The 22,263-nt window shown below is 36.6% G+C and overlaps 1 protein-coding gene across 3 annotated transcripts in view; it reads left to right on the plus strand.

Annotated features, from left to right (window-relative positions):
* DENND4C (DENN domain containing 4C) overlaps positions 1–22,263 on the plus strand; it is a 134,673-nt gene that overhangs the window by 46,446 nt on the left and 65,964 nt on the right. For all 3 annotated transcript variants that reach the window (XM_010338725.3, XM_074394898.1, XM_010338726.3), the window contains exons 3-9: positions 4,919–5,171; positions 6,418–6,487; positions 9,286–9,458; positions 13,796–14,034; positions 16,154–16,220; positions 17,278–17,336; positions 18,221–18,365. In XM_010338725.3, coding sequence (XP_010337027.1) covers positions 4,919–5,171; positions 6,418–6,487; positions 9,286–9,458; positions 13,796–14,034; positions 16,154–16,220; positions 17,278–17,336; positions 18,221–18,365 — 1,006 coding nt within the window. The remainder of the gene's footprint in view (positions 1–4,918; positions 5,172–6,417; positions 6,488–9,285; positions 9,459–13,795; positions 14,035–16,153; positions 16,221–17,277; positions 17,337–18,220; positions 18,366–22,263) is intronic.

Genomic DNA, 22,263 nt, shown 5'->3' on the forward strand with positions numbered 1-22,263 from the left:
GTGAAGATCTGTACTTGTTTAACAAAAGAGGAGTCCTGTTTTAAATGCAGTTGTGCTGTGTGGCTTTCAGTGCTGGGAGGAGGGTGTTTACAGATAAGTGTTAACAGTTTTCATGAAATATCTCATATCTAGTCTACCAATGAAGTCATTCTTTTTTGTAAATGCCTACAGAGTGGACCTTTGTACCCAGCAGAACCCAAATGGCTACCTTGATTCTTCTGTAAAATGTATGTGCTTTTAGAATACCTGTAATACTTAACCATATATACATGTGATATATTGGGTGAGTCAGTGAGTGAGTGGTGAGTGAATATGAAGGCCTAGGACATGACTGTACACTCCTGTAGACTAATAAATTAACTTTAGCTTATTGTAACCTTTTTACTTTATAAACTTTTAAAGGTTTTGTTAATTTTTTGATTCTTTTGTAATAATATTTAGTTTAAAACACAAATACCATACAGCTATACAAAAATGTTTTTCTTTCTTTAAATCCTTATTAAGTTTTTTTTCTATTTAAAAAATTTCTTCTTTTATTTATTTATTTACTTTTTCCAAACAGGGTCTCGCTTTGTTGCCCAGGTTAGAGTGCAGTGGCACAGTCTAGGCTCACTGCAGCCTCCACCTCCTGGGCTCAGGTGATAATAATCCTTTCACTTCAGCCTCCTGAGTAGCAGGTGTGTGTCACTACTCCTGGCTAATTTTTTTGTTTTTGTTTTTTGTAGAGGTGGAGTTTCACCATGTTGCCCAGGCTGGTCGTGAACTCCTGAACTCAAGTGATCCAGCTGCCTCTCCCTCCCAAAGTGCTGTGATTACAGGCATGTGTCACTGGACCTGGCAAAAAAACAAAACAAAACAAAACAAAACTTCTTTTAAATGGAGTCTTGCCATGTTGCCCAGGCTGGCCTTGCACTCCTGGGCTCAAGTGATCCTTCTCCTGCCTCACTCTCCTGAATAGCTGGGACTGGCTTGGTTTTTAAACTTTGGGTTTTTTTTTTCTCTCTCTCTCCCTCTCTCTTTTTTTTTTTTTTTTTAAGATGGAGTCTTGTTTTGTCTCCCAAGCTGGAGTGCAGTGAGTGGCATGATCTTGGCTCACTGCAACTTTAACCTGCTTCCTGGGTTCAAGTGATTCTCCTGCCTCAGCCTCCCTGAGTAGCTGGGATTACAGGTGTCTGCCACCATGCCTGGCTAATCTTTTTGTATTTTATAGTAGAGACAGGGTTTCACCATGCTGGCCAGCCTGGTTTCAAACTCCTGACCACAAGTGATCTTCCCACTTTGGCCTCCCAGAGTGCTAGGATTACAGGTGTGAGCCACCGCACCTGGCTGGTTAAAAATACAGTTTTCTTATTTTGAAAGTTTTTGCAAAGATGATATCTTCCTATGTTGCCCAGGCTGTTCTTGAACTCCTGACCTCAAGCAATCCTTCTACGTTGGCCTCCCAAAGTGCTGGGATTATAGGTGTGAACTATTGTGTCTGGCTTTTTTTTTTTTTTTTTTTTTTTAACTATTTAAACTCTTTTGTTAAAAATTAAGACAAAAAGACACATGTTAGCCTAGGCCTACAGAAAGTCAGGATCATCACTGTCTCTGCCTTCTGCCACCAGATCTTGTCCCACTGAAAGGTCTTCAGGGGTAGTAACCCACATAGAGTTGTAGTAAGCTCTATGTTACCTTTAGGAGGTATTCCAGAAGGCATTCTTATGCCTGAGACTGTTTTACAGTTAACTTTTTTTGTAAATAGGAGTATACTCTAAATTAATGATAAAAGATACAGTATTGTACATACTAGGTGATAGGAATTTCTCAGCTGTGTTATAATCTATGGTACCACCTTAGTATATGTAGTCTGTGGTTGAAGCATTGTTATGTAGTACATGTCTGTATGATCTGAACAGGGCAGTATGTTGTTTTGTATATCAGCTGCATTTCTTAAGATATGGAATCATAGACCATACACAATTCTTTTTTTTTTTTTGAGATGGAGTTTTGCTCTTGTTACCCAGGCTCCAGTGCAATGGCACGATCTCAGCTCACTGCAACCTCCGCCTCCTGGGTTCAGGCAATTCTCCTGCCTCAGCCTCCTGAGTAGCTGGGATTACAGGCACGCACCACCATGCCCAGCTAATTTTTTGTATTTTTAGTAGAGATGGGGTTTCACCATGTTGACCAGGATGGTCTCGATCTCCTGACCTCGTGATCCACCTGGCTCGGCCTCCCAAAGTGCTGGAATTACAGGTGTGAGCCACCGCGCCTGGCCCCACGATTCTTATTTTCTTCTCTTTATCAAATTCACTGACTTTCAACAACTGATTTGGTTCTGCAGCTCTTTTGTTTTTTGAGAAACTTCAAACATATGGAAAGTTGATAAACTATTATAATAAACACAAGTATCCTTTTCTCCTAGATTATAGACTATAGAATAATGAACAATATACTTGTCACCAACAAATTGACATTTTTTCATTTGTTTACTAATCTAATTGAAAGGAAGTAGGAGCCGAAATGTAGATACTCCATATCCTATTTTGTACTTTGCTTTTTTCACCTTAGAGTATATACTGGAAATCAGTCTGTATCTGAATAGAAGATCTTTTGCATTATTTCGTGTGACTGTATAATACTTACTTGTGTGGATGTATTTACTTTATTCACCAAAACCCCTACTGATGGACATCTGGGTTGTTCCCAGGTTTGTGCTTTTAAAAGAATACTTGATGAATAACTTTGTGCTTTTATTGTTACGTATTTATGGAGGTATGTTTTCAGGTAGATCTAGGAAAGATTGCTGGATTAAAAGATAAATATGCATATAATTTTGTTAAATGTTACTAAATTTTTCTCTATAGTGTTTGTGCCATTTTATATTCTGCCATATATGTGAGTGCTTTTTTATCCACATCAATCAACAAAGTATGTGGTCTGACTTTTATATTTTTTGTCAATCTCACAGAGATTAATTGTATATCACAGTAATTTCATTGAAGTTAAGCATTTCTACATATGTTTAATGGGTGATTTTCTTTTTTCTTTTGCTTACACTATAAACAGATTTTAAATCTTTACCTTGGTTTTTTAAAAGGAGTTTTTTTTATGTGTTAGGAAGATGAGCTTTTTGTGAAATAAGTTGTCAAGTATTTTCTTCAGCTCTATAACTTGTCTTTTATCTTGGCTTATGGTGGTTGTTGTCATGTAAAGTTTATTTTATGTAGTTCATTTTTCTACTCTCGTATTTATTGCTACTAGATTTTGAGTCATAGTCTTTTGGAACTGCTAGGTATACTTTTATTTAGCACTAGTATGATTTCATTCCTTATGTTTAGATCTGTGATCCACTGGGGGATCCCCTTCTGGTGTATAGTCTGAAATATGGACAGAATTTAATTTTTTTCCAAATGACAATCCAGTTATCTAAATCCTGCTTATTAAATTTAAAAATCTATCTTTTTCTTTGTATATTGAGAATTACCGTCATCATATACTAGATTTTTCTTCTGTTTGTCTGTTCACTTACTTGCTAATACTCTCCTGATTTAAATATAGAGGCTTTATAGTATATTTTAATATTAGTTGGGCTTTAACAGCTTTATGGAGATACAGTTCACATGTCATGCAGTTTATTTACTTAAAGTATATAATTCAGTGATTTTTAGTATTATTTACAGAGTTGTGCAGCTGCCACCACAATTAATTTTAGAACATTTTCATCTTATCTAAAAAGAAACCCCATGCTCATTAGCAGTTGCTGTTTAGTACTCTTTCCCACCTTCTACCCCTAGGTAACTATTAGTCTACTTTCTGTCTATGGATTTGCCTATTCTAGACATTTCATAAAAACAGAATCACTATATGTGGTCTTTGTGACTGTCTTTTTGTTTTTCTTCACTTAGCATGTTTAGTTGCTTGTACTTTTGGTGTTATATTTAAGAAGGCTTTGTCTAACCTAAGGTCACAAAGATTTATTCCTGGTTTTTTTTTTTTTTTCTAAGAGTGTTATAGTTTTAGTTCTTACATTAATTTTGATCCATATTTAGTTTTTTTGATGAGTAGTACAAGGAAGGGGTCCAGCTTCATGCTTTTGCATGTAGATGTACAGTTATTCTAACACCACTTGTTGAAAAGACCATTCTTTCCTAATTGCATTGTCTTGGTACTCTTGTTGAAATAAACGGATGCAAATATAAGGGCTTAATTTTGGACCCTCCATTGAATTCTGTTGATCTATATGTTTATCTTTATGCCAGTACATTGCGCCAATTACTGTAAATGTGTGGTAGTTTTGAAATCGGGAAGTGTGAGTCCTCCAACTTTCTTCTTTTTCCAGATTGCTTTGACAGGAAAAAACAGAGGCAGCTGGGATTTAGATAGAAATTGCATTGACTTTATTGATCTATTTGAGGGTATTACCATCTTATCAATATTGTCTTTTTGTCCATAAGCATAAGATGTCTTTTTATTTATTTAGCTCTTTATTTAATGTTTATAGTTTTCAAATAATTTTTAAAGCTAAAAAATTGACAAATTATGAAGGGAATTTTTATGAAAACATCTGAATACTTGTTGAAACTTCTAGGAATTGACTTGAAGACGTTTGTGGTATTGCCTGTTTCTTTTTTCATATGTTGCTTGTTATTAAGCAATAAAAAAATCAAGTTGTTCAATCCTGTTTACATTTCTCAAATTATGTTTTGGCTTTTGAAAAATAGTTAAGAGACTTAAAGTTCCCAAAGGAATAATTTAAATTTGGTTTGTATTGAAGATTTGGAAAACAATAGGAGAGACCAAAAAAATTTTCTTGGTTTCAAGAAGAAAATCAGCATTAACCTGAAATGTATGTAGTATATATATATATAGATACATATGTTTGTGTGTATGTATGTATCTATATCTATTTCCTCCCTTCCTCCCTGCCTTGCAGAGTTCTATATGAAGGGAAAGAACGGCTTATTCCAGGATGTGAAGTGATCCTAGCCACACCCTATGGTCGCTGTGCCAATGTCAACAATAGTTCAACTACTTCACAGAGAATCTTTATCACTTATCGAAGGGCTCCTCCAGTTCGACCCCAGAATTCCTTGGCTGTAACTGATATCTGTGTTATTGTAACCAGTAAAGGAGAAACTCCTCCTCATACCTTCTGCAAAGTTGATAAAAACTTAAATTGTGGAATGGTAAGAATAAAGTTTTTATTTTCAAAGTTTCATATGAAAACAAAAAGGGATATGTTTTGGATTCCTGTTTACTGTTGGGTATATACTTTACTCACATTTTTTATTTTCACGATGCTTGTTTTTATTTTTTCCCAATTTTTATGATTATAATAATGTTTAAAATCCTATCCCATGATTTACAATAATTTCATCTTTAAGTCAGGGATATTTTTGGAGGAGTAAATCCTAATACTGTTTGAGTTACATTAACAAAGGTTTTATTAGCTTTTGGATTTCAGTGGTGTCTTCAGGGATAACTGCAGGGATAGAGTGGTAGAGGCTCTCCTTATATTGATTTATTCATTCATTTGATTTTTTTTTTTTGAGACCGGGTCTTGCTTTGTTTCCCAGGCTGGAGTGCAGTGGTGTGATTACAGCTCACCTCAGCCTTGACCCTCCACGCTCAAGTGATCTTCCCGTCTTGGCCTCCCAAGTGGCTGGGACTACAGGCTAGTAGAGACAGGTTTCACCATGTTGGCCAGGCTGGTCTTGAACCTCTGACCTCAAGTGATCCGCCTGCCTCGGCTTCCCAAAGTGCTGGAATTACAGGTGTGAGACACCATGCCTGCCTGTTTTGTGTTTTGAGACAGGGTCTCCTTAAGTTGCCCAGGATGCTCCTGAACTCTTGGGCTGAAGAGAAAATATTGCAGTTGTGCATACTTACTTTTTAAAGGGACTCTAGTGAAGAATAAAATGAACATAAACATTTGATTCATAGTTTTTAAAGATTACAGTTTATTTTGGTTCAGATTTACTTTGAAAAATATCTTCAAGTTAAACTAATATTAGCTTAATGTTGTATAGACAGAGATGACAAATGCACTCAGAACAATTAGTGAAGAGAGGGTTGCCTCTGGACGTGATGACTTCATAGCACTCCAGTGATCCCAGTCTTCCCCATTTTGGGCTCCAGTGCACACTCCACTTTGAGCTGTATCTTACAAGCAGGGGTAATCTCTGGGTCATTGCGAAATTAAATCTTTTGAAACTGTCTTCATATTAGTTTGATTGTTGTAGCATTGTTTTCTTACTCTCTTGTTTTAGTGTTCTGAACTTCATGCTGTGCTGTATTTTATACTATGTAATTTGTCATATAAACATGTTTTAAAGACTCTCCTGAGTAAATAAGAATCTTTAGATAATATCCAACAAAATGAATTTCTTTTCACTCTTTTGTCTTTTTATAAACCTAATTTATGTTTTACAGTGGGGTTCCAGTGTGTTTCTGTGTTATAAGAAGTCTGTACCTGCTTCAAATGCAATAGCATATAAGGCTGGTAAGTGAATTAAAAAAAAAAATTGTCTCAATTGCTGTACTTACTGGTGCATATTAACATTTGGCTAAAGAGACAAAGTATGCTCCCTTATATAGTTTGTAGAATTGATCTATTCATAAAATTATCTATAATTAGGCCGGGCGCGGTGGCTCAAGCCTGTAATCCCAGCACTTTGGGAGGCCGAGGCGGGTGGATCATGAGGTCAAGAGATTGAGACCATCCTGGTCAACATGGTGCAACCCCGTCTCTACTAAAAATACAAAAAATTAGCTGGGCATGGTGGCTCATGCCTGTAATCCCAGCTACTCAAGAGGCTGAGGCAGGAGAATTGCCTGAACCCAGGAGGTGGAGGTTGCGGTGAGCCGAGATCACATCATTGCACTCCAGCCTGGGTAACAAGAGCAAAACTCCATCTCAAAAAAAAAAAAAAAAAAAAAATCTATAATTATAGCATATAAAGATAAATGTTTACATATACAAGATATATTAACACCCCCACCAAACATGCTGTTAATTTAATTTAAACATTTATCCAAAGCAAACATATGTGGAATAAACATTCAAGCTTTTGGTCTGCGTTAATAGACTTAACAGTATAATGAAAAGTTGTTTACTCTCTGACCTTTTATATTTTGGCAATCAGAAAGGTGTCAAACTGCATCTTTACTTCTTATATTTCCTTTTCTTATCTCTGTGTGTCTGATTTGAAACCACATGTTACTTGCCATGAAAGGTGGACTTGCTTCCTTTCTCCTTTGTTGCAAAGAATCAGCTATATGGAGGAGAGGAGGGCCTGAGAAACTTTTCTGCCATGAAGTGTTTGAGAAATCTATCGCCACATTCTTACTGCACATTAAAGTGTCAAGGGCTGTAAAGATTTAAGTGTCACCTCTTCATCCCACCGGTATGGTGGGATAAAAACTGAAAATACAGGTATGCTCCAGTTGTAAATAGAAAAGATACTGGAATACTTCTTTGTGAAAAGAAGCAGTGCTAATTACTTTTTGATTTTGCACAGTTCTTGAAATAAAGTTTTACTTCAGGGAAGTCAGGCAAATCAATATCCAAAAATCGTTGCCTTTCATGAAACAGCATTCATACTAATGAACCAAACCACTTAATTTACCATATAAAAATAATGGCAACAACTAAAAAATAGAAAATTCAGTATTATTTTAAAATTTGATACTGTAGGCTGGGCGTGGTGGCTCATGCCTGTAATCCCAGTACTTTGGGAGATTGAGGTGGGCAGATCACTTCAGGCCAGGAGTTTGAGACTAGCCTGGCCAGCATGGTGAAACCCCGTCTCTTCTAAAAATACAAACATTAGCCAGGCGTGGTTGTGCACACCTGTAGTCCCAGCTACTTGGGAGGCTGAGAGATGAGAATTGCTTGTACCTGGAAGGTGGAGGAGGTTGCAGGGAGCTGGGATTGCACCACTGCACTCCAGCATGAGTGACAGAGCAAGATTTTGTCTTTAAAAAAAAAAAAAAATGCCAGGCGCGGTGGCTCACGCCTGTAATCCCAGCACTTTGGGAGGCTGAGGCGGGTGGATCACAAGGTCAAGAGATCGAGACCATCCTGGTCAACATGGTGAAACCCCATCTCTACTAAAAATACAAAAAAAAAATTAGCTGGGCATGGTGGTGTGTGCCTGTCATCCCAGCTACTCAGGAGGCTGAGACAGGAGAATTGCCTGAACCCAGGAGGCGGAGGTTGCAATGAGCTGAGACCGCGCCATTGCACTCCAGCCTGGGTAACAAGAGCAAAACTCCGTCTCAAAAAAAAAAAAAAAGAAAAAAGAAAAAGAAAAAAAAGTGATACTGTTAATACTTCTGTAATATGTTGATTGTGTGTGATTTCTTAATTTTTTGTGTGGGGAAGGGTATCACTTAAAAAACTTGAAGCTGTACAAAAGCATTCAATTATTTGATATGAGACACTTATTTTAGAATAGAGAGTTTTGGATACCGAATTTGGGCTCAAAATTCTACTACTGATTTTGAGGTTTTTCACTTGGAGGTGGTCTATATATCGATGTCCTTCAGGCGTCCCTCAGACCATTGGAGGGCCGCCACATACTGTGCTCCTCTCACTGACCACCAATGAAAGAGGTGCCCCTTCCTGAAGTGTGGCGGGGGGCTGGATAAATGACCTCAGGGGGCCGCAGTTTGGGGACGCCTGCTTAAAGGCTAATGAACCGATGCCATGTAGGTAATTTATTCTGAGGGGGCTTTATTGTGCTTCTCAAAGTGCCCCTTGCTCCGACTTTCTGGATCTCATATACTCTGTACTTAGTCACAGCATTTCTGTCTTGTTTACTTTTCATGTTGCATGCCTTTTACCCTGCTTCTCTCTCAAGATGAGTTTAGGGGCTGTGATAATTTCTGTTGCCTCAGCATTATCTCATAACACTTGTCTCTTCCCTGAATTTTTCACAGAAGACTAACTGAAATAGTTGGTAAATTTTTCTGTATGTTTCTCACCATTTTTCATAAGGTGTTGGCATGTGTAGAAGAAAATACATTAAGATTGGTGATCAAGATTGGTTGAATGGAGTCTCAAGTAATATATTTATACATTTTTATGTTACAATGAACTATAAATCCATGAGTAAAATATCAGGGGCAAACTTGTTTATTTTAGTTTCTGTTATAGCAAGATAAAAATCGATTTAAAAATACCACTCAAGTATTGCCATGAAATTTGGTATTAAAATATTCCCTTAATATCTATCATATGTAATTTATGGCAAAGTAAGTATTTAAAAAATTTATTGTTGTCTCATTCTTCAAAAGGCTTAATTTTTAGATATCCAGAAGAGGACTATGAGTCATTTCCACTCTCAGAATCAGATGTACCTCTCTTCTGCCTTCCTATGGGAGCCACTATTGAGTGCTGGGATCCAGAAACCAAATATCCACTTCCAGTTTTTTCAACTTTTGTGTTGACAGGTTCTTCAGCCAAAAAGGTATGTTTTTGCATCATTGATTAAACCCATTTTGGCCATGTTTTTATTTTATAAAATGATTAGTACAAGTTTTATTTGAATGTTAGGATTATTTGGACATGATACATGTTGGTTTAAATTTACACTGTCATCCCCATGATGAGAAATCCACATGAAAATTGCTATCAGGATATTGATACCTCAGGAACTTTACAGAAGCAAAGATAAAGTCTCTCTACACTTTCAAAACCCAGGACTCGAGATGATGATGACAGATAGAAGACATAGGTACCATAGAAAGAATCAACAGACGCAGTTAAAAAGCTGGGTTAGACCCTCAAGACATTGAAATGACAGAATGATAATATAAAAGATGTTATAAATTAAAATATTATTGAAATGTTGTAAGAACTATCTTGGCTACTCTGGAGGCTGAGGCATGAGAATCGCTTAAACCCAGGAGACCGAGGTTACAGTGAGCTGAGATTGAGCCACTGCCTTCTAACCTGAGCTACAGAGTGATACTCTGTCTCAAAAGAAGAAAAAAAGCAGATGAAGGGAGAATTAGTGAAGTGCAAGATAGGTTACTTAAATGTGGCACATACAAATGTAAAACATAAAAGGAGTCAAAAAATGTAGCAGATAGAACTAGAAGGTCTAATAGGTATTTAATGAGTTCCAGCAGGAGTGACTAGAAAAGGACAAGGCTACATCTTAAGAGCTAATGGTTGAGAGTTTTCCAAGGTTGATGAAAAAATTGAGTCTTCAGATTAGCTATGCACTCTGAATGTGCAGCAGAGAAAAGTAAACAAGTAAATAAATGAATAATCCCACCTTTTTTTTTTTTTTTTTGAGACGGAGTTTCGCTCTTGTTGCCCAGGCTGGAGTGCAATGGCGCGATCTTGGCTCACTGCAACCTCCGCCTCCTGGGTTCAAGCAATTCTCCCGCCTCAGCCTCCTGAGTAGCTGGGATTACAGGCACACGCCACCATGCCCAGCTAATTTTTTGTATTTTTAGTAGAGACGGGGTTTCACCATGTTGACCAGGATGGTCTCGATCTCTCGACCTCGTGATCCACCCGCCTCGGCCTCCCACAGTGCTGGGATTACAGGCTTGAGCCACCGGGCCCGGCCTGTTGTTTGTTTTTTTGAGACGGAATTTCACTCTTGTTTGCCAGGCTGAAGTGCAATGGCGTGATCTCAGCTCACTGCAACTTCTGCCTCCCAGGTTCAAGTGATTCCCCTGCCTCAGCCTCCCAAGTAGTGGAATTACAGGCAGGTGCCACCACACCCGGCTCATTTTGTAGTTTTTTTTAGTAGAAGTAGAGTTTCACCATCTTGGTCAGGCTGATCTCGGACTCCTAACTTTAGCTGATCCACCTGCCTTGGTATCCCAGAGTGCTGGGATTATAGGCGTCAGCCACCACACTTGGCCTATCCCGCCTCTTTTTATATCATAGTGCAGTGATGAAACAGCAGAGACATAAAACCCAAAAAACAAAAAACAACTAGAGAGAAAAGACATTTATTGTCTGATATAAAACATATATTGTATATAACAGTAATAATGACATAAACTGATTTATAAAGAAGAGAAGGCAAAAATAAACAGTATTCATAATAAAAAGCTAATAGCAGTAGAAATTTAAAAATTGAAAACTTTCTAAGGAAATTTAATAAAATAGGCAATTTTGTTGAAAAAATATAACCTTAACTGACTCATGTGGATGAAACAAAATACATCTATGACCTCATTCTACAGGTACAGGCTACACATTTATAACCATTATGTTAAAGATAATGTATGTAAAGTATTCAGCATAGTGCCTGGAACATAGAAAATGCTGAGTGAAGGTCAATATTCTATTAACTTGATTGTCTACTGCTAAACTAACTTGTTAGCTTAATAATCATTTATAATTTCTCCTGCTGAAAGTAGTAAAAATAACTGAAAATTTTAAGATCTCCAAACATTTAAGAGTTACCTAATATACTTTGACAGTAGAGAACAATAAAGTCTCATTTGAGATGTGGGTACTGGGTGATCTGCTTGGCTTATTCATTAGTTAGGGGATATCAACATGGAAGCATTGAGGTGTGTAACATTTGTTTATACACTTGTCATACTGCTTGTTAAAAACTTTGAGATCACTTTGAAATAATTGTATCTGGGAATGGTGTGTGTGTAAAGGCAAGGGTTATTGTGATATATATAATGACTAAAGAGTTGGCAAGATTTATAAAATACAGAAGTAAGGATTGATTGTTGGGAGAAGGGGATGGGTATAGTGATAGAATTTCTTTGCAGTATTTTAAGAAATGGACAGATCAGAGGAAGTACCAAGGCTAAGCAAAATATACCAAGGCACAAAATTATAAACTAGTCTATCTGCCTGTAGGTCTATATTGTTGAGCAGGAACAGCAGGTACTGACAGGAGTTGAGAACATCATGCCACTTAAACAGACTGTGGCATTTTACCTGAAATGGGGAACTTTTGAAGGATCAGATATTATCTCTGAAGGACTCTTTCTTCAGTGTATTTTTCCCTAAAATAGTTTCTTCTCACTTGAGACCAGTTAGGGCTTCAATAGTTGCTTTGATATGTGGTAAGTGGAATTGGAATTGAGCTTGACTTCAACATTTCTAGCTTGGGGATTGTATAACATAACTGAGTAAGATTAGGCATATTGGATGAAGTATTTAGATAATGAGTTCACTTTTGAAAATACTGGTTTGGGATGCCTGTACGACATCCAGGTGGAGATAGGAGTCTGAGGTTTGATCAGGTAAAGATTTGTGTTTTTTTAGGATAATGATTATAGTTAAAACCATGAGAGAATGAAATTTCCTAAAAGTGTACATTAGAACCTTAGGGAATACAAAGACAACAAAGGAGTAAAGAGTTTTAAGACAGAGGAGTGTCAGCTGTATCTTATGTCATACAAGGCGAGGATATCGAGAAATTGAACCTGTGAACATTGCTGATGAGAAAATCAAATGCTGTTGCTGTGTAAAACAATTTGGCAGCTCCTTCCAAAAGTTAAACATATAATTACCATACGATCTAGCAGTTTCATGCCTAGGCATATACCTAAAATAATTGAAAGCAGAGACTCAAACAGATACTTGTACACCAGTGTTTGTAGCAGGATTATTTGTAATAGGCAAAAGGAGGAAACAATCCAAATGTTCATCAGCGTATGAACGGATACACAAAATGTGGTATATGCATATGATGGATTTATTATTTATTCCTTAAGAAGGAATGAAATTTGGATATGTGCTATAACATAGATGAATCTTAAAAACATTATTCCAAGTGAAATAAGCCAGACACAAAAGAATAAATTTTGTATGGTTCCGCTTATAGGAGGTACCTAGAATAGCTACACTTGTAGAGACAGAAAGTACATTAGAGCTTATCAGGGACTTGGATTGAGGGCAAGAGAATGGAAATTTACTGTTTAAGGGTTACAGAGCTTTTGTTTGGGGTAATGAAAAAGTTCTGGAAATGAATAGTGATACCGGTTGCACTCCATTTTGGAGGTACTTAAGACTAGTGAATCGTTAAAGTGGTTGAAAATGGTTAAAGTGTTGTATTTTATGTTATGTATATTTTAACCCAATTAAAAAAAAATCTGGGCTGAGCACGGTGGCTCACATCTATAATCCCAGTACTTTAGGAGGCTGAGGCGGGTGGATCATGAAGTCAAGAGATACAGACCATCCTGGCTAACATGGTGAAACCCTGCCTCTACTAAAAATACAAAAAATTAGCTGGGCATGGTGGCACGCACTCATAATCTCAGCTACTTGGGAGGCTGAGGCAGGAGAATCGCTTGCACCCAGGAGTTGGAAGTTGCAGTGAGCCAAGATCAGCCACTACATTTCAGCCTGGGTGACAGAGCGAGATTCCATAAAAAAAAAAAAAAAAAAAAACCACACACACACACACAAAAACCACAACAAAAAAACCCCCCACACCCAACAAAAACAAAACAAAACAAAAAAACACAAAAAACTATGTTGAGTGAGTCATTAGAGTTCATGCTCTAGGGTAGGAGCTAGGTAAAAAAAATTTCACTTTTAAAAATGAAAGCAAGTTACAGGAGGTTACCATCCATTTTTGTGTAAGATACATAGTTGAATATATAAAATTGCAATGGAAAAAATCTTGAGGGATTTACATAAAAATCTGGTTATCTCTGGGATAGAATTTTGGGTAGGATTTTTTTTTTTTGGTTGTTTATCTGTATAAGTGTACTCCAAGCAAATATTTCTTGTGTAATAAGAGAAAAAGAAAAGTTAATACTTTAAAACAAACTCAAATCTTATAACAATTCTCTTACTCTGTAGGTATATGGAGCTGCCATTCAGTTTTATGAACCTTACTCTCGAGAACTTCTATCAGAGAAACAGCTTATGCAGCTGGGCTTGTTGACACCTGTGGAGAGAAAAATGGTCTCCAAATCCATCAATACAAACAAATGCATTTGTTTACTCTCACACTGGCCTTTTTTTGAAGCTTTTAGGAAATTTCTTATGTTTATCTACAAACTTTCTGTGTCTGGACCACATCCTCTTCCCATTGAAAAGTATGTATAATGATTAGAAAGATGACTGGTGGAAAATTGCGTGTATAAATATATACATTTCATTGTTTGTGTAACTTTTAGCAGCAAAGTTGGACGGGAAGAAAGGCTACATTCACCCAACTTTATTTTTATTTTTATTTTTATTTTGCTACTCAAGAGGCTGGAGTGCAGTGGTGCGATGTCAACTCACTACAACCTCCATCTCCTGGGTTCAAGCAATTCTCTGCCTCAGCCTTCTGAGTAGTTGGGATTACAGGCGCCCACAACCATACCCAGCTAATTTTTGTATTTTTAGTAGAGAAGGGGTTTCACCATCTTGGCCAGGCTGGTCTTGAACTCTTGACCTCATGATCCACCCACCTTTGCCTCCCAAAGTGCTAGGATTATAGGCAAGAGCCACCAACTTTTTACTTACTCCTTTCTTCACCTGAATCATTGACTGTGAACTTAAAATTGGATAGTAGTGGTAATGATGGCCAAATAATCTTTTGAGAATTCAGCTGAAGAAGTAACTCATATAAATTATATTGTGAGTGTTGTTCTTTCTGTTTATCTTCTAATAACCAAAAGATAAATAGTTACGGACACACACACACACACCCCCTCCCCCCACCCACCCACTCATCCAAGTGGCCACTATAAATTCTAACCATAATACCTCTCTAAAGTGATATAGAAATGAGTAAGCATGAGTTGGCTGATGGTAAAAGTGAGGTTTTGGTTTTAACATTGACAGAATTCTTTGAGCTTTCTCTTCAGTTTGTCCATTTTGTCATGGAAATCTTTTGAAAGCAAGAAAAATGTATGTTGAACTACTTTTTTTCAAACCATCTTTTCTGATTTCTAGTGGCACATTCACTTCTGTTTATGTTAGTTTATAATATATATATATACGGCTAACCAAAATGTGTCAAGAGCTTTCTGTAATGTATTAAAGTATACGTAAACATAGATTTTTTTTATGATTTCAGAACTTTGACATTATAGCAGAAAGAATATCAGTGAAAAATACTAGTTTAGTGGACAAGGTAGGGGTAATTATGTGAAGGTTTAAATATAATGCTGTCCAAAAATCAGCTTTAAAGGCCGGGCGCGGTGGCTCAAGCCTGTAATCCCAGCACTTTGGGAGGCCGAGGTGGGTGGATCATGAGGTCAGGAGATCGAGACCATCCTGGTCAACATGGTGAAACCCCGTCTCTACTAAAAATACAAAAAATTAGCTGAGCATGGTGGCACGTGCCTGTAAACCCAGCTACTCAGGAGGCTGAGGCAGGAGAATTGCCTGAACCCAGGAGGCGGAGGTTGCGGTGAGCCGAGATCGTGCCATTGCACTCCAGCCTGGGTAACAAGAGTGAAACTCCGTCTCAAAAAAAAAAAAAAAAAAAAAAAAAAAAAAATCAGCTTTAAAAAGAGTACTGTGCATAAACTCATTACACTTTGATAATTGAAATATGGTTGCAACTTTCATTTTGTACTCTTGAAATGGCAATTTAATGATTTATAGTTCTGGGTTAAACTTTCAGCTAAAATTTAATGTTAGTGATAACTTAGCAACCTTTTGAAAAATTAAGATTCTATGAATAGCTTGTGAAAATACAATCAATGTATGTAATAGATTTTTTTTTCGGTTGAAATAATATGTTGCATTTTTATGGCTCCTAAGAACTTCAAACTTTGAAGAAACTTAAGAAGCAATTTTTATAGGTGCAGAAATAGAATGGTTAGGTGGTCTTCCAAAGTTAGAGTAGTAAATCTGGGATTAAATTCAATTTTAGTGTAAATTCACTGTATCACAGTTAGTTGCTCCCTGTACTGGCACTGATAACCAGGGCTATAAAAATTCACTTCTTTCATGAAAACTATTTTTATGTTATTTTTATTTATCTGATAATTATAGGGGATATAAATAAAGACTTTGAGTCAGGAAATACCTTGTGTGTTTCAGAAGTTTAGTAGGCATGGATACATTCATTTACACTAAGCAAATTTACTTACTTTGCATACATTGTAGATGGCCATGTCATATCTGGGATGATATATGGTGAGACTTAAGATTTGTTAAAACCTGTGATACATTTTAGAAAAGTAATTATGATACTTACTTCAAATTTTTTTCTAGGCACATTTCACATTTTATGCAAAACATCCCTTTTCCTTCACCACAAAGACCGAGAATCCTTGTCCAGGTAAGCAAAAAAGAGTCTGTTTGGGGAGAACTTTGCATATGTTCTCTCTCGTCATTGCAGTGTAGATTTTGTATACCTTTGGGTTTGGGGTGGAGCAGTATATGCATTCATGAAGTCCTTGGATTTTCTGTGCTTTGTAGTTTTACTGATCATCCTTTCTTACTGGATTCTGGATTTGAGTGTACAGAACTGGAATAATTATAATCCTTGGTTCATAACATTTTCATCTTTGGTCCTTGCATGGCCTTTATGTAGTTAATTTTAAACCCAGGATTATGTTTGGGCATGTTTGAGCAATGGTTGGAGGAGGTTAACTTAAACAAGGTCTAAAATAGTACTATGCTAAAGGACCAGTTTCTTTTTATTTTCAGTAAGTAGCAGACGTAGGTTGTGACATATGCATATACAGCTTGTGACATATGCAACATGAACAGGTCTATACCCTCTCTATAGTAATAGTTCCACTGATCACATGCTTGGATATGGGAGAGAGGTCAAATTGTCATAGAAGTTGCTTAATATTTTGCTCTTCATTTATATACTGTATCTTTATGGATTATAAGAATTAACATTCTGGCATACTTAACATACTTTGAGTAGCACTGGTCGAGAGAGGGAAGCCATTTAAAAGTTTTTCTAAGACATTCTTAACATTATATATGGTAGGATTAAGTCAGATATTGTTGATCTTAAATGTTATTTCAGTTCCACAAGTATTAATGTGCCAAGCAATTGCTAAGTGCCTACAGTCTGTTGAGCAAAATTGAATTTGAGGGTTTTCAAAAGCAATGATTTCATAAATTTTAAATGATTGTATCTTAATGGGTAAGTGAATCAAAATGGTGTCAAATCAAATTCTGAGAAAGAACTAATATACTGCTTAGTAAATACTGCTATTATTTTATATTTTAGTACATTTCAAAAAGTGTGTCTGCATATTAAACTATTAATGTTTTCAGTGTTACTTTTGATCTAAATACATAGATTTCAAGAGCAGTTTTGAAATTTATCTCTTGGTTTGGTTAATATACCTTTATCTTTTTTTTTTTTTTTTAAGCTGTCAGTTCATGATGCATTAATATTATCACAGCCAGTTTCTACACCTTTACCACTAAGGTAATTACTGTTATTTAAAATGATATATTTATTCACTTGGAGCAGAATGCTTTAAAATATTTTAATGATTAGTATAAAAAGTTAATTGTTATTTTACAAACTACCTACAAATAGCCTTAATGTTTCTGACTTTGATAGCTGGATGGATGGTGGAGCTATTTTATAAATGGGAACAGTTAAGAGAGTTGCAAGATTGCATGTAGTGGATACTTCCCTTTTCTTATCTCTCCTTCCCATATCTAGTTCATAACTAAATGTTCAAGGTGAACTGATTTTAACCTTCTAAATATCTTGAATCCATTTACTTCTTTTCATCTGCATCACACTAGGTGTGTGTGATGTCTTACTAGACTAATTCACTATTAGGCTCTTATTTGGTACCTTTTTCCTCATCTTTCTTCAGTTCTTTATCCACCCTGTAGCCAGTGTGTCCTTTTGAAAATGGAAATAGAGTAGTATCATTTCAATTTCAGCCTACTCTGTTGCTGTTTTCACCCTTTCCCTTTTACTATACTTTAGTCACAATAGATTTATTTCAACTTACTGGCTATGACAACAGTTTATTTTTGCTCCAGGGCCCTTGCATATATTGTCTGTCATCGCTTTACTCCCATCTTTATCTCCATTCTTCTAAGCTCAACTCAAATGGCCATTCAGGGAAATCTTTTTTGATAAATGCCTTTTGCCACTAGAGGATGAGTTTAAATGACCCAGTTATACTATCTTATTAAATTTGCTACTTTTCATTGATAAATAAGTGAAGACTTGAAATTAACTCTAGACTCTCAATCTGTTAATACTTGGGAAATAATTTAATAAGCAAATCTTAACATGTTTTAGCAAAATAGTTCACAATTATCTCTTCTTCTCTTTTTTTTCCTTAGTGGAGCCAACTTTAGCACCTTGCTAATGAATCTGGGTCCTGAGAATTGTGCAACACTGCTGCTCTTTGTTTTACTTGAGAGTAAAATTCTGCTGCATTCTCTTAGGCCAGCAGTCTTGACTGGGGTTGCTGAAGCGGTTGTAGCTGTAAGTATAGAATTTTCCTTTTAGGACAAAATTACTGACAGGTAATTTTTACTCCAAAGGGAAATTTCCTTCAAAAACAACTTTGAAAGCAACAACAAATGTTTAAAAAGCAACTTTGAAAAATTACCGGCCCAGTAAAAGTTGAACATAATCTGCTGGCAAAGAGAAATAGGAATTATAAAGAAAACAAAAGTTATTTCTATCTGAGGAAAAATGTCAATTTCCAATTGTTCATATTTTAGAGTTCTTCCCAGAGTAAAAACTATATGCTTGTATGATAAAGCCTGAGAATGAAGCTGATTGTATTGAGAGGTTCTGACCAGTTTCAGCTGTTCTAAAATTAGGCAAATGATTACATAGTTAATTTCTCCCCATTTTAACTTTTAGTAATTGTGAATCAGTAATATATAGGAAATTGTAAGTGATTGTGAAATAAGATAATATACAGAGGCTTAGCTCTTTTGTCAGCCATAATAAATAAAAATTAAATTGTTAAAAATGAAGTTGTTCCCTGCTTAAAACCCTTTGGCTTCCCATTGCACTTAGAATGAAGTTTGATTGCTGGACATGGTGGCTCACGCCTGTACTCCTAGCACTTTGGGAGGCCTAGGCAGGCAGATCACCTGAGGTTGGGAGTTTGAGACCAGCCTGACCAACATGGATAAACCCTGTCTCTACTAAAATTACAAAATTGGCTGGGTATGGTGGCACATGCCTGCAATCTCAGCTACTTGGGAGACATGAGGCAGGAGAATCAAGCTGAGATCGTGCCATTGCACTCCAGCCTAGGCAACAAGAGGGAAACTCCGTCTCAAAAAAAAAAAAAAAAAAAAAAAGAATGAAGTCTGAATATATAGGGCATTATAGGCCATTGTATAGAACTTTAGATATTCCACTTTTCCAACCCTATCACCTGTTAATTGTTTAATTTAAAATAGTTGACTCTGCTCTCTTCCCTTCCCCATTTTAAGAATGTAAGTCTCTTAGGAGTAAGGACCTGACCACTTGTTACAGTTGCTTAGCACAGAGTAGGTCCTTAAGAAATACTTGTTAAAACAACCAATGGGATATGTCTCCAAGATCTTAATCTGGTTGGAGAAGTACTGTTAGGACTGAAAATAGTAATAACCGTAAGAGACAGCTTATAAGGAGGATCCTCATTAAGTGTTACTTTTCCAAGTCATCACAGTTGTGTGTGAAAGCAAAAGTTGTTAGAATATGAAAATATTTGTTAATGAACACATTTTAGAAAGCTCCCACCCAGACTGGGGGTGATGGCTCATGCCTGTATTCCCAGCACTTTGGGAAGTCAAGGCAGGTGGATCATGAGGTCAAGAGATTCAGACCATCCTGGCCAACATGGTGAAACCTTGTCTCTACTAAAAATACAAAAATTAGCTGGGCATTGTGGTGGGCACCTGTAGTCCCAGCTACTCGGGAGGCTGAGGCAAGAGAATCACTTTAACCTGGGAGGTGGAGGTTGCAGTGAGCCGAAGACTCTGTCTTTAAAAAAAAAAAAAGAAAGTTCCCACCCAAATATTTCTTACTAAATAAAACATTAGTGTTTTTTCAAGCCCCTTTGTCAGATTCATGGTGCCCTTGTCTCTTGATGGATTTCAGTAATATGGTGCAAGAACAGCTGAAAAAAGTGCTACATGGAATTGGTACTCTTATGAAAAATTCCTGAGTATATTAGATTTATGTAACTGATGTTGGAGAGCTGTCTGAATTGCATGCAAAATCGTTTATAAGTCATGATTGGTAGTTATGCTAGTAACCATTTGAAGAAGAGAACATTGAAAAGAATGGTGACAAAACAAATGCTTCAAAAGGAGAATGATTTAAATATCAAAGAATATCAAATAATTAATGGAGACCCATAGCAAAGATTGATGAAACATATGAGAGCATTATAAAAAGTGACCCAATAGTGTTGGAAAAGGCAAAGGTGAAGAGAAGGGTATCATATTTTGCTACCACATTGCTTTTTTTCTAAGGTTTCTTAGATGCCTTTTGTTGAATAGAAGATAATTGTCACTCAAGGAAATCTGAAGTCTTTGCAAGGTCCTTTGTGAGTGGCTCTGCCCCTCAGCAATCTGATCTCATTTTTCCACTACTCTTCCTCTTGCTCACTCTTCTCCAGCATTCTGGCCTTACTGTCCTGGGAGCATTAGGCATTCCCCATACTTTAAGGCCTTTGCCCTAGCTGTTGCTTTTCATTGAAGCACTTTTCTCCTTTATAAACCCTTGGTTAAATCTCTCACCTTCTTCAGATTTTAGCTCTGTTGTCACTTTATTAATGAGACCTGTCCTGTTCGTTCTCATATAACCTGCTTTTCCTCTCTCCTGCTCTGAACTCTAATGTCCTTCACTTGGCTTTCCTTTTCTTTTTTTTTTTCATAGCACTTATCACTTCCTGACATATAGGTTGAATGTCCTTTATGCAAAATGCTTGGAAAAAAGTGCTTTGGATTTAGGATTTTTTTTTTTTTTTTTTTGATTTTGGCGTATTTGCAGAATACACACTGGTTCAACATCCCTAATCTGAGAATCCTAAGTCCTAAATGCTTCTGTGAGCAATTTCTTTTTAGCGTCATGTTTGTCCTCAAAAAGTTTTGGGTTTTGGAGCACTTTGGATTTTGGATTTTAAATTAGGGATGCTCAGCCTATGGTATAATATTTTGTTTATTATGTTTTTCTTTTTATTTCTCTCTTCCTGGTAGACAAGGTGTTTGCAAATAATGGTTGGATCCTGCCTGTCAAATCCTGCCTTCCACTGATTTCTATAAGGTTTTATTGGAACATAGGCCGTTGATTCATATCTTGCCTGTGACTGCTTTCATGCATGATGGAAGTGTTAAATAGTTGAGACAGAGACAATATGGCTCACAGGGCCTAAAATATTTACTGATTTTTACAGAAAAAGTTGCTGTATCCTAAACTCTTACCCTAAACTGTAACTCTCATGAAGACAGTGATCTGTTTCATTTATTAAACTCCCATTATGTAGAATAATGATTGGTACATAGCAAGGGCCCAAATATTAAGTAAATAAATGTTTGAAGACAAAATTCCAATCCTGAATAACCCTCTGCAATAGCTGGCAGAGGTAGTAAGTGTTATAGGCATTTCTTTGGGGTGAGTAATGATGGATAAGGGTGAGAATTGAACTAGACCTTGAAAGATAACAAGGATTTTAATAGTAGAAGAAAAATACTATCATTAGTAAAATTTTAGTAACTAGGTAATTATTAATTTTTTTTTTCTCTAAAATTTGTTCATTTATTTTATATTTTTTTGAGATGGGGAGTTTCGTTCTTGTTACCCAGGCTCCAGTGCAATGGTACGATCTTGGCTCACTGCAATTTCCGCCTCCTGGGTTCAGGCAATTCTCCTGCCTCAGCCTCCTGAGTAGCTGGGATTATAGGCACATGCCACCATGCCCAGCTAATTTTTTTTGTTAGTAGAGACGGGGTTTCACCATGTTCACCAGGATGGTCTCGATCTCTTGACCTCGTGATCCACCCGCCTCGGCCTCCCAAAGTGCTGGGATTATAGGCGTGAACCACCGCGCCCGGCCATTTATTTATTTTTTTAATGGATATGAGAGTCTCACTCTGTTGTTCAGGCTGGTCTTGAGCTCCTGGCCTCAAGCAGTCCTCCTGCCTCAGCCTCCCAGAGTGTTGGGAGTCACTGCATTTGGCCTTAACATTTTTTTATTCTTTTTAAAAAAAATCAAAAACTTACCTTTTTTTTTTAAAGCACAAGTGATACAATTAAAGTTTTGTAAAGGAAAACAGGTAAAGATTCTTGAGAAATTTTTTGTTTCTCTTCTTTCTTTTTCTGTCTCATCATGTCTGAATAGAGGAATGTTTTATATTGACTGTATTCTTTTTTT

The sequence above is a fragment of the Saimiri boliviensis genome, chromosome 2 (genome assembly GCF_048565385.1).
Source record: "Saimiri boliviensis isolate mSaiBol1 chromosome 2, mSaiBol1.pri, whole genome shotgun sequence".
Classification (NCBI taxonomy): Eukaryota; Metazoa; Chordata; class Mammalia; order Primates; family Cebidae; genus Saimiri; species Saimiri boliviensis.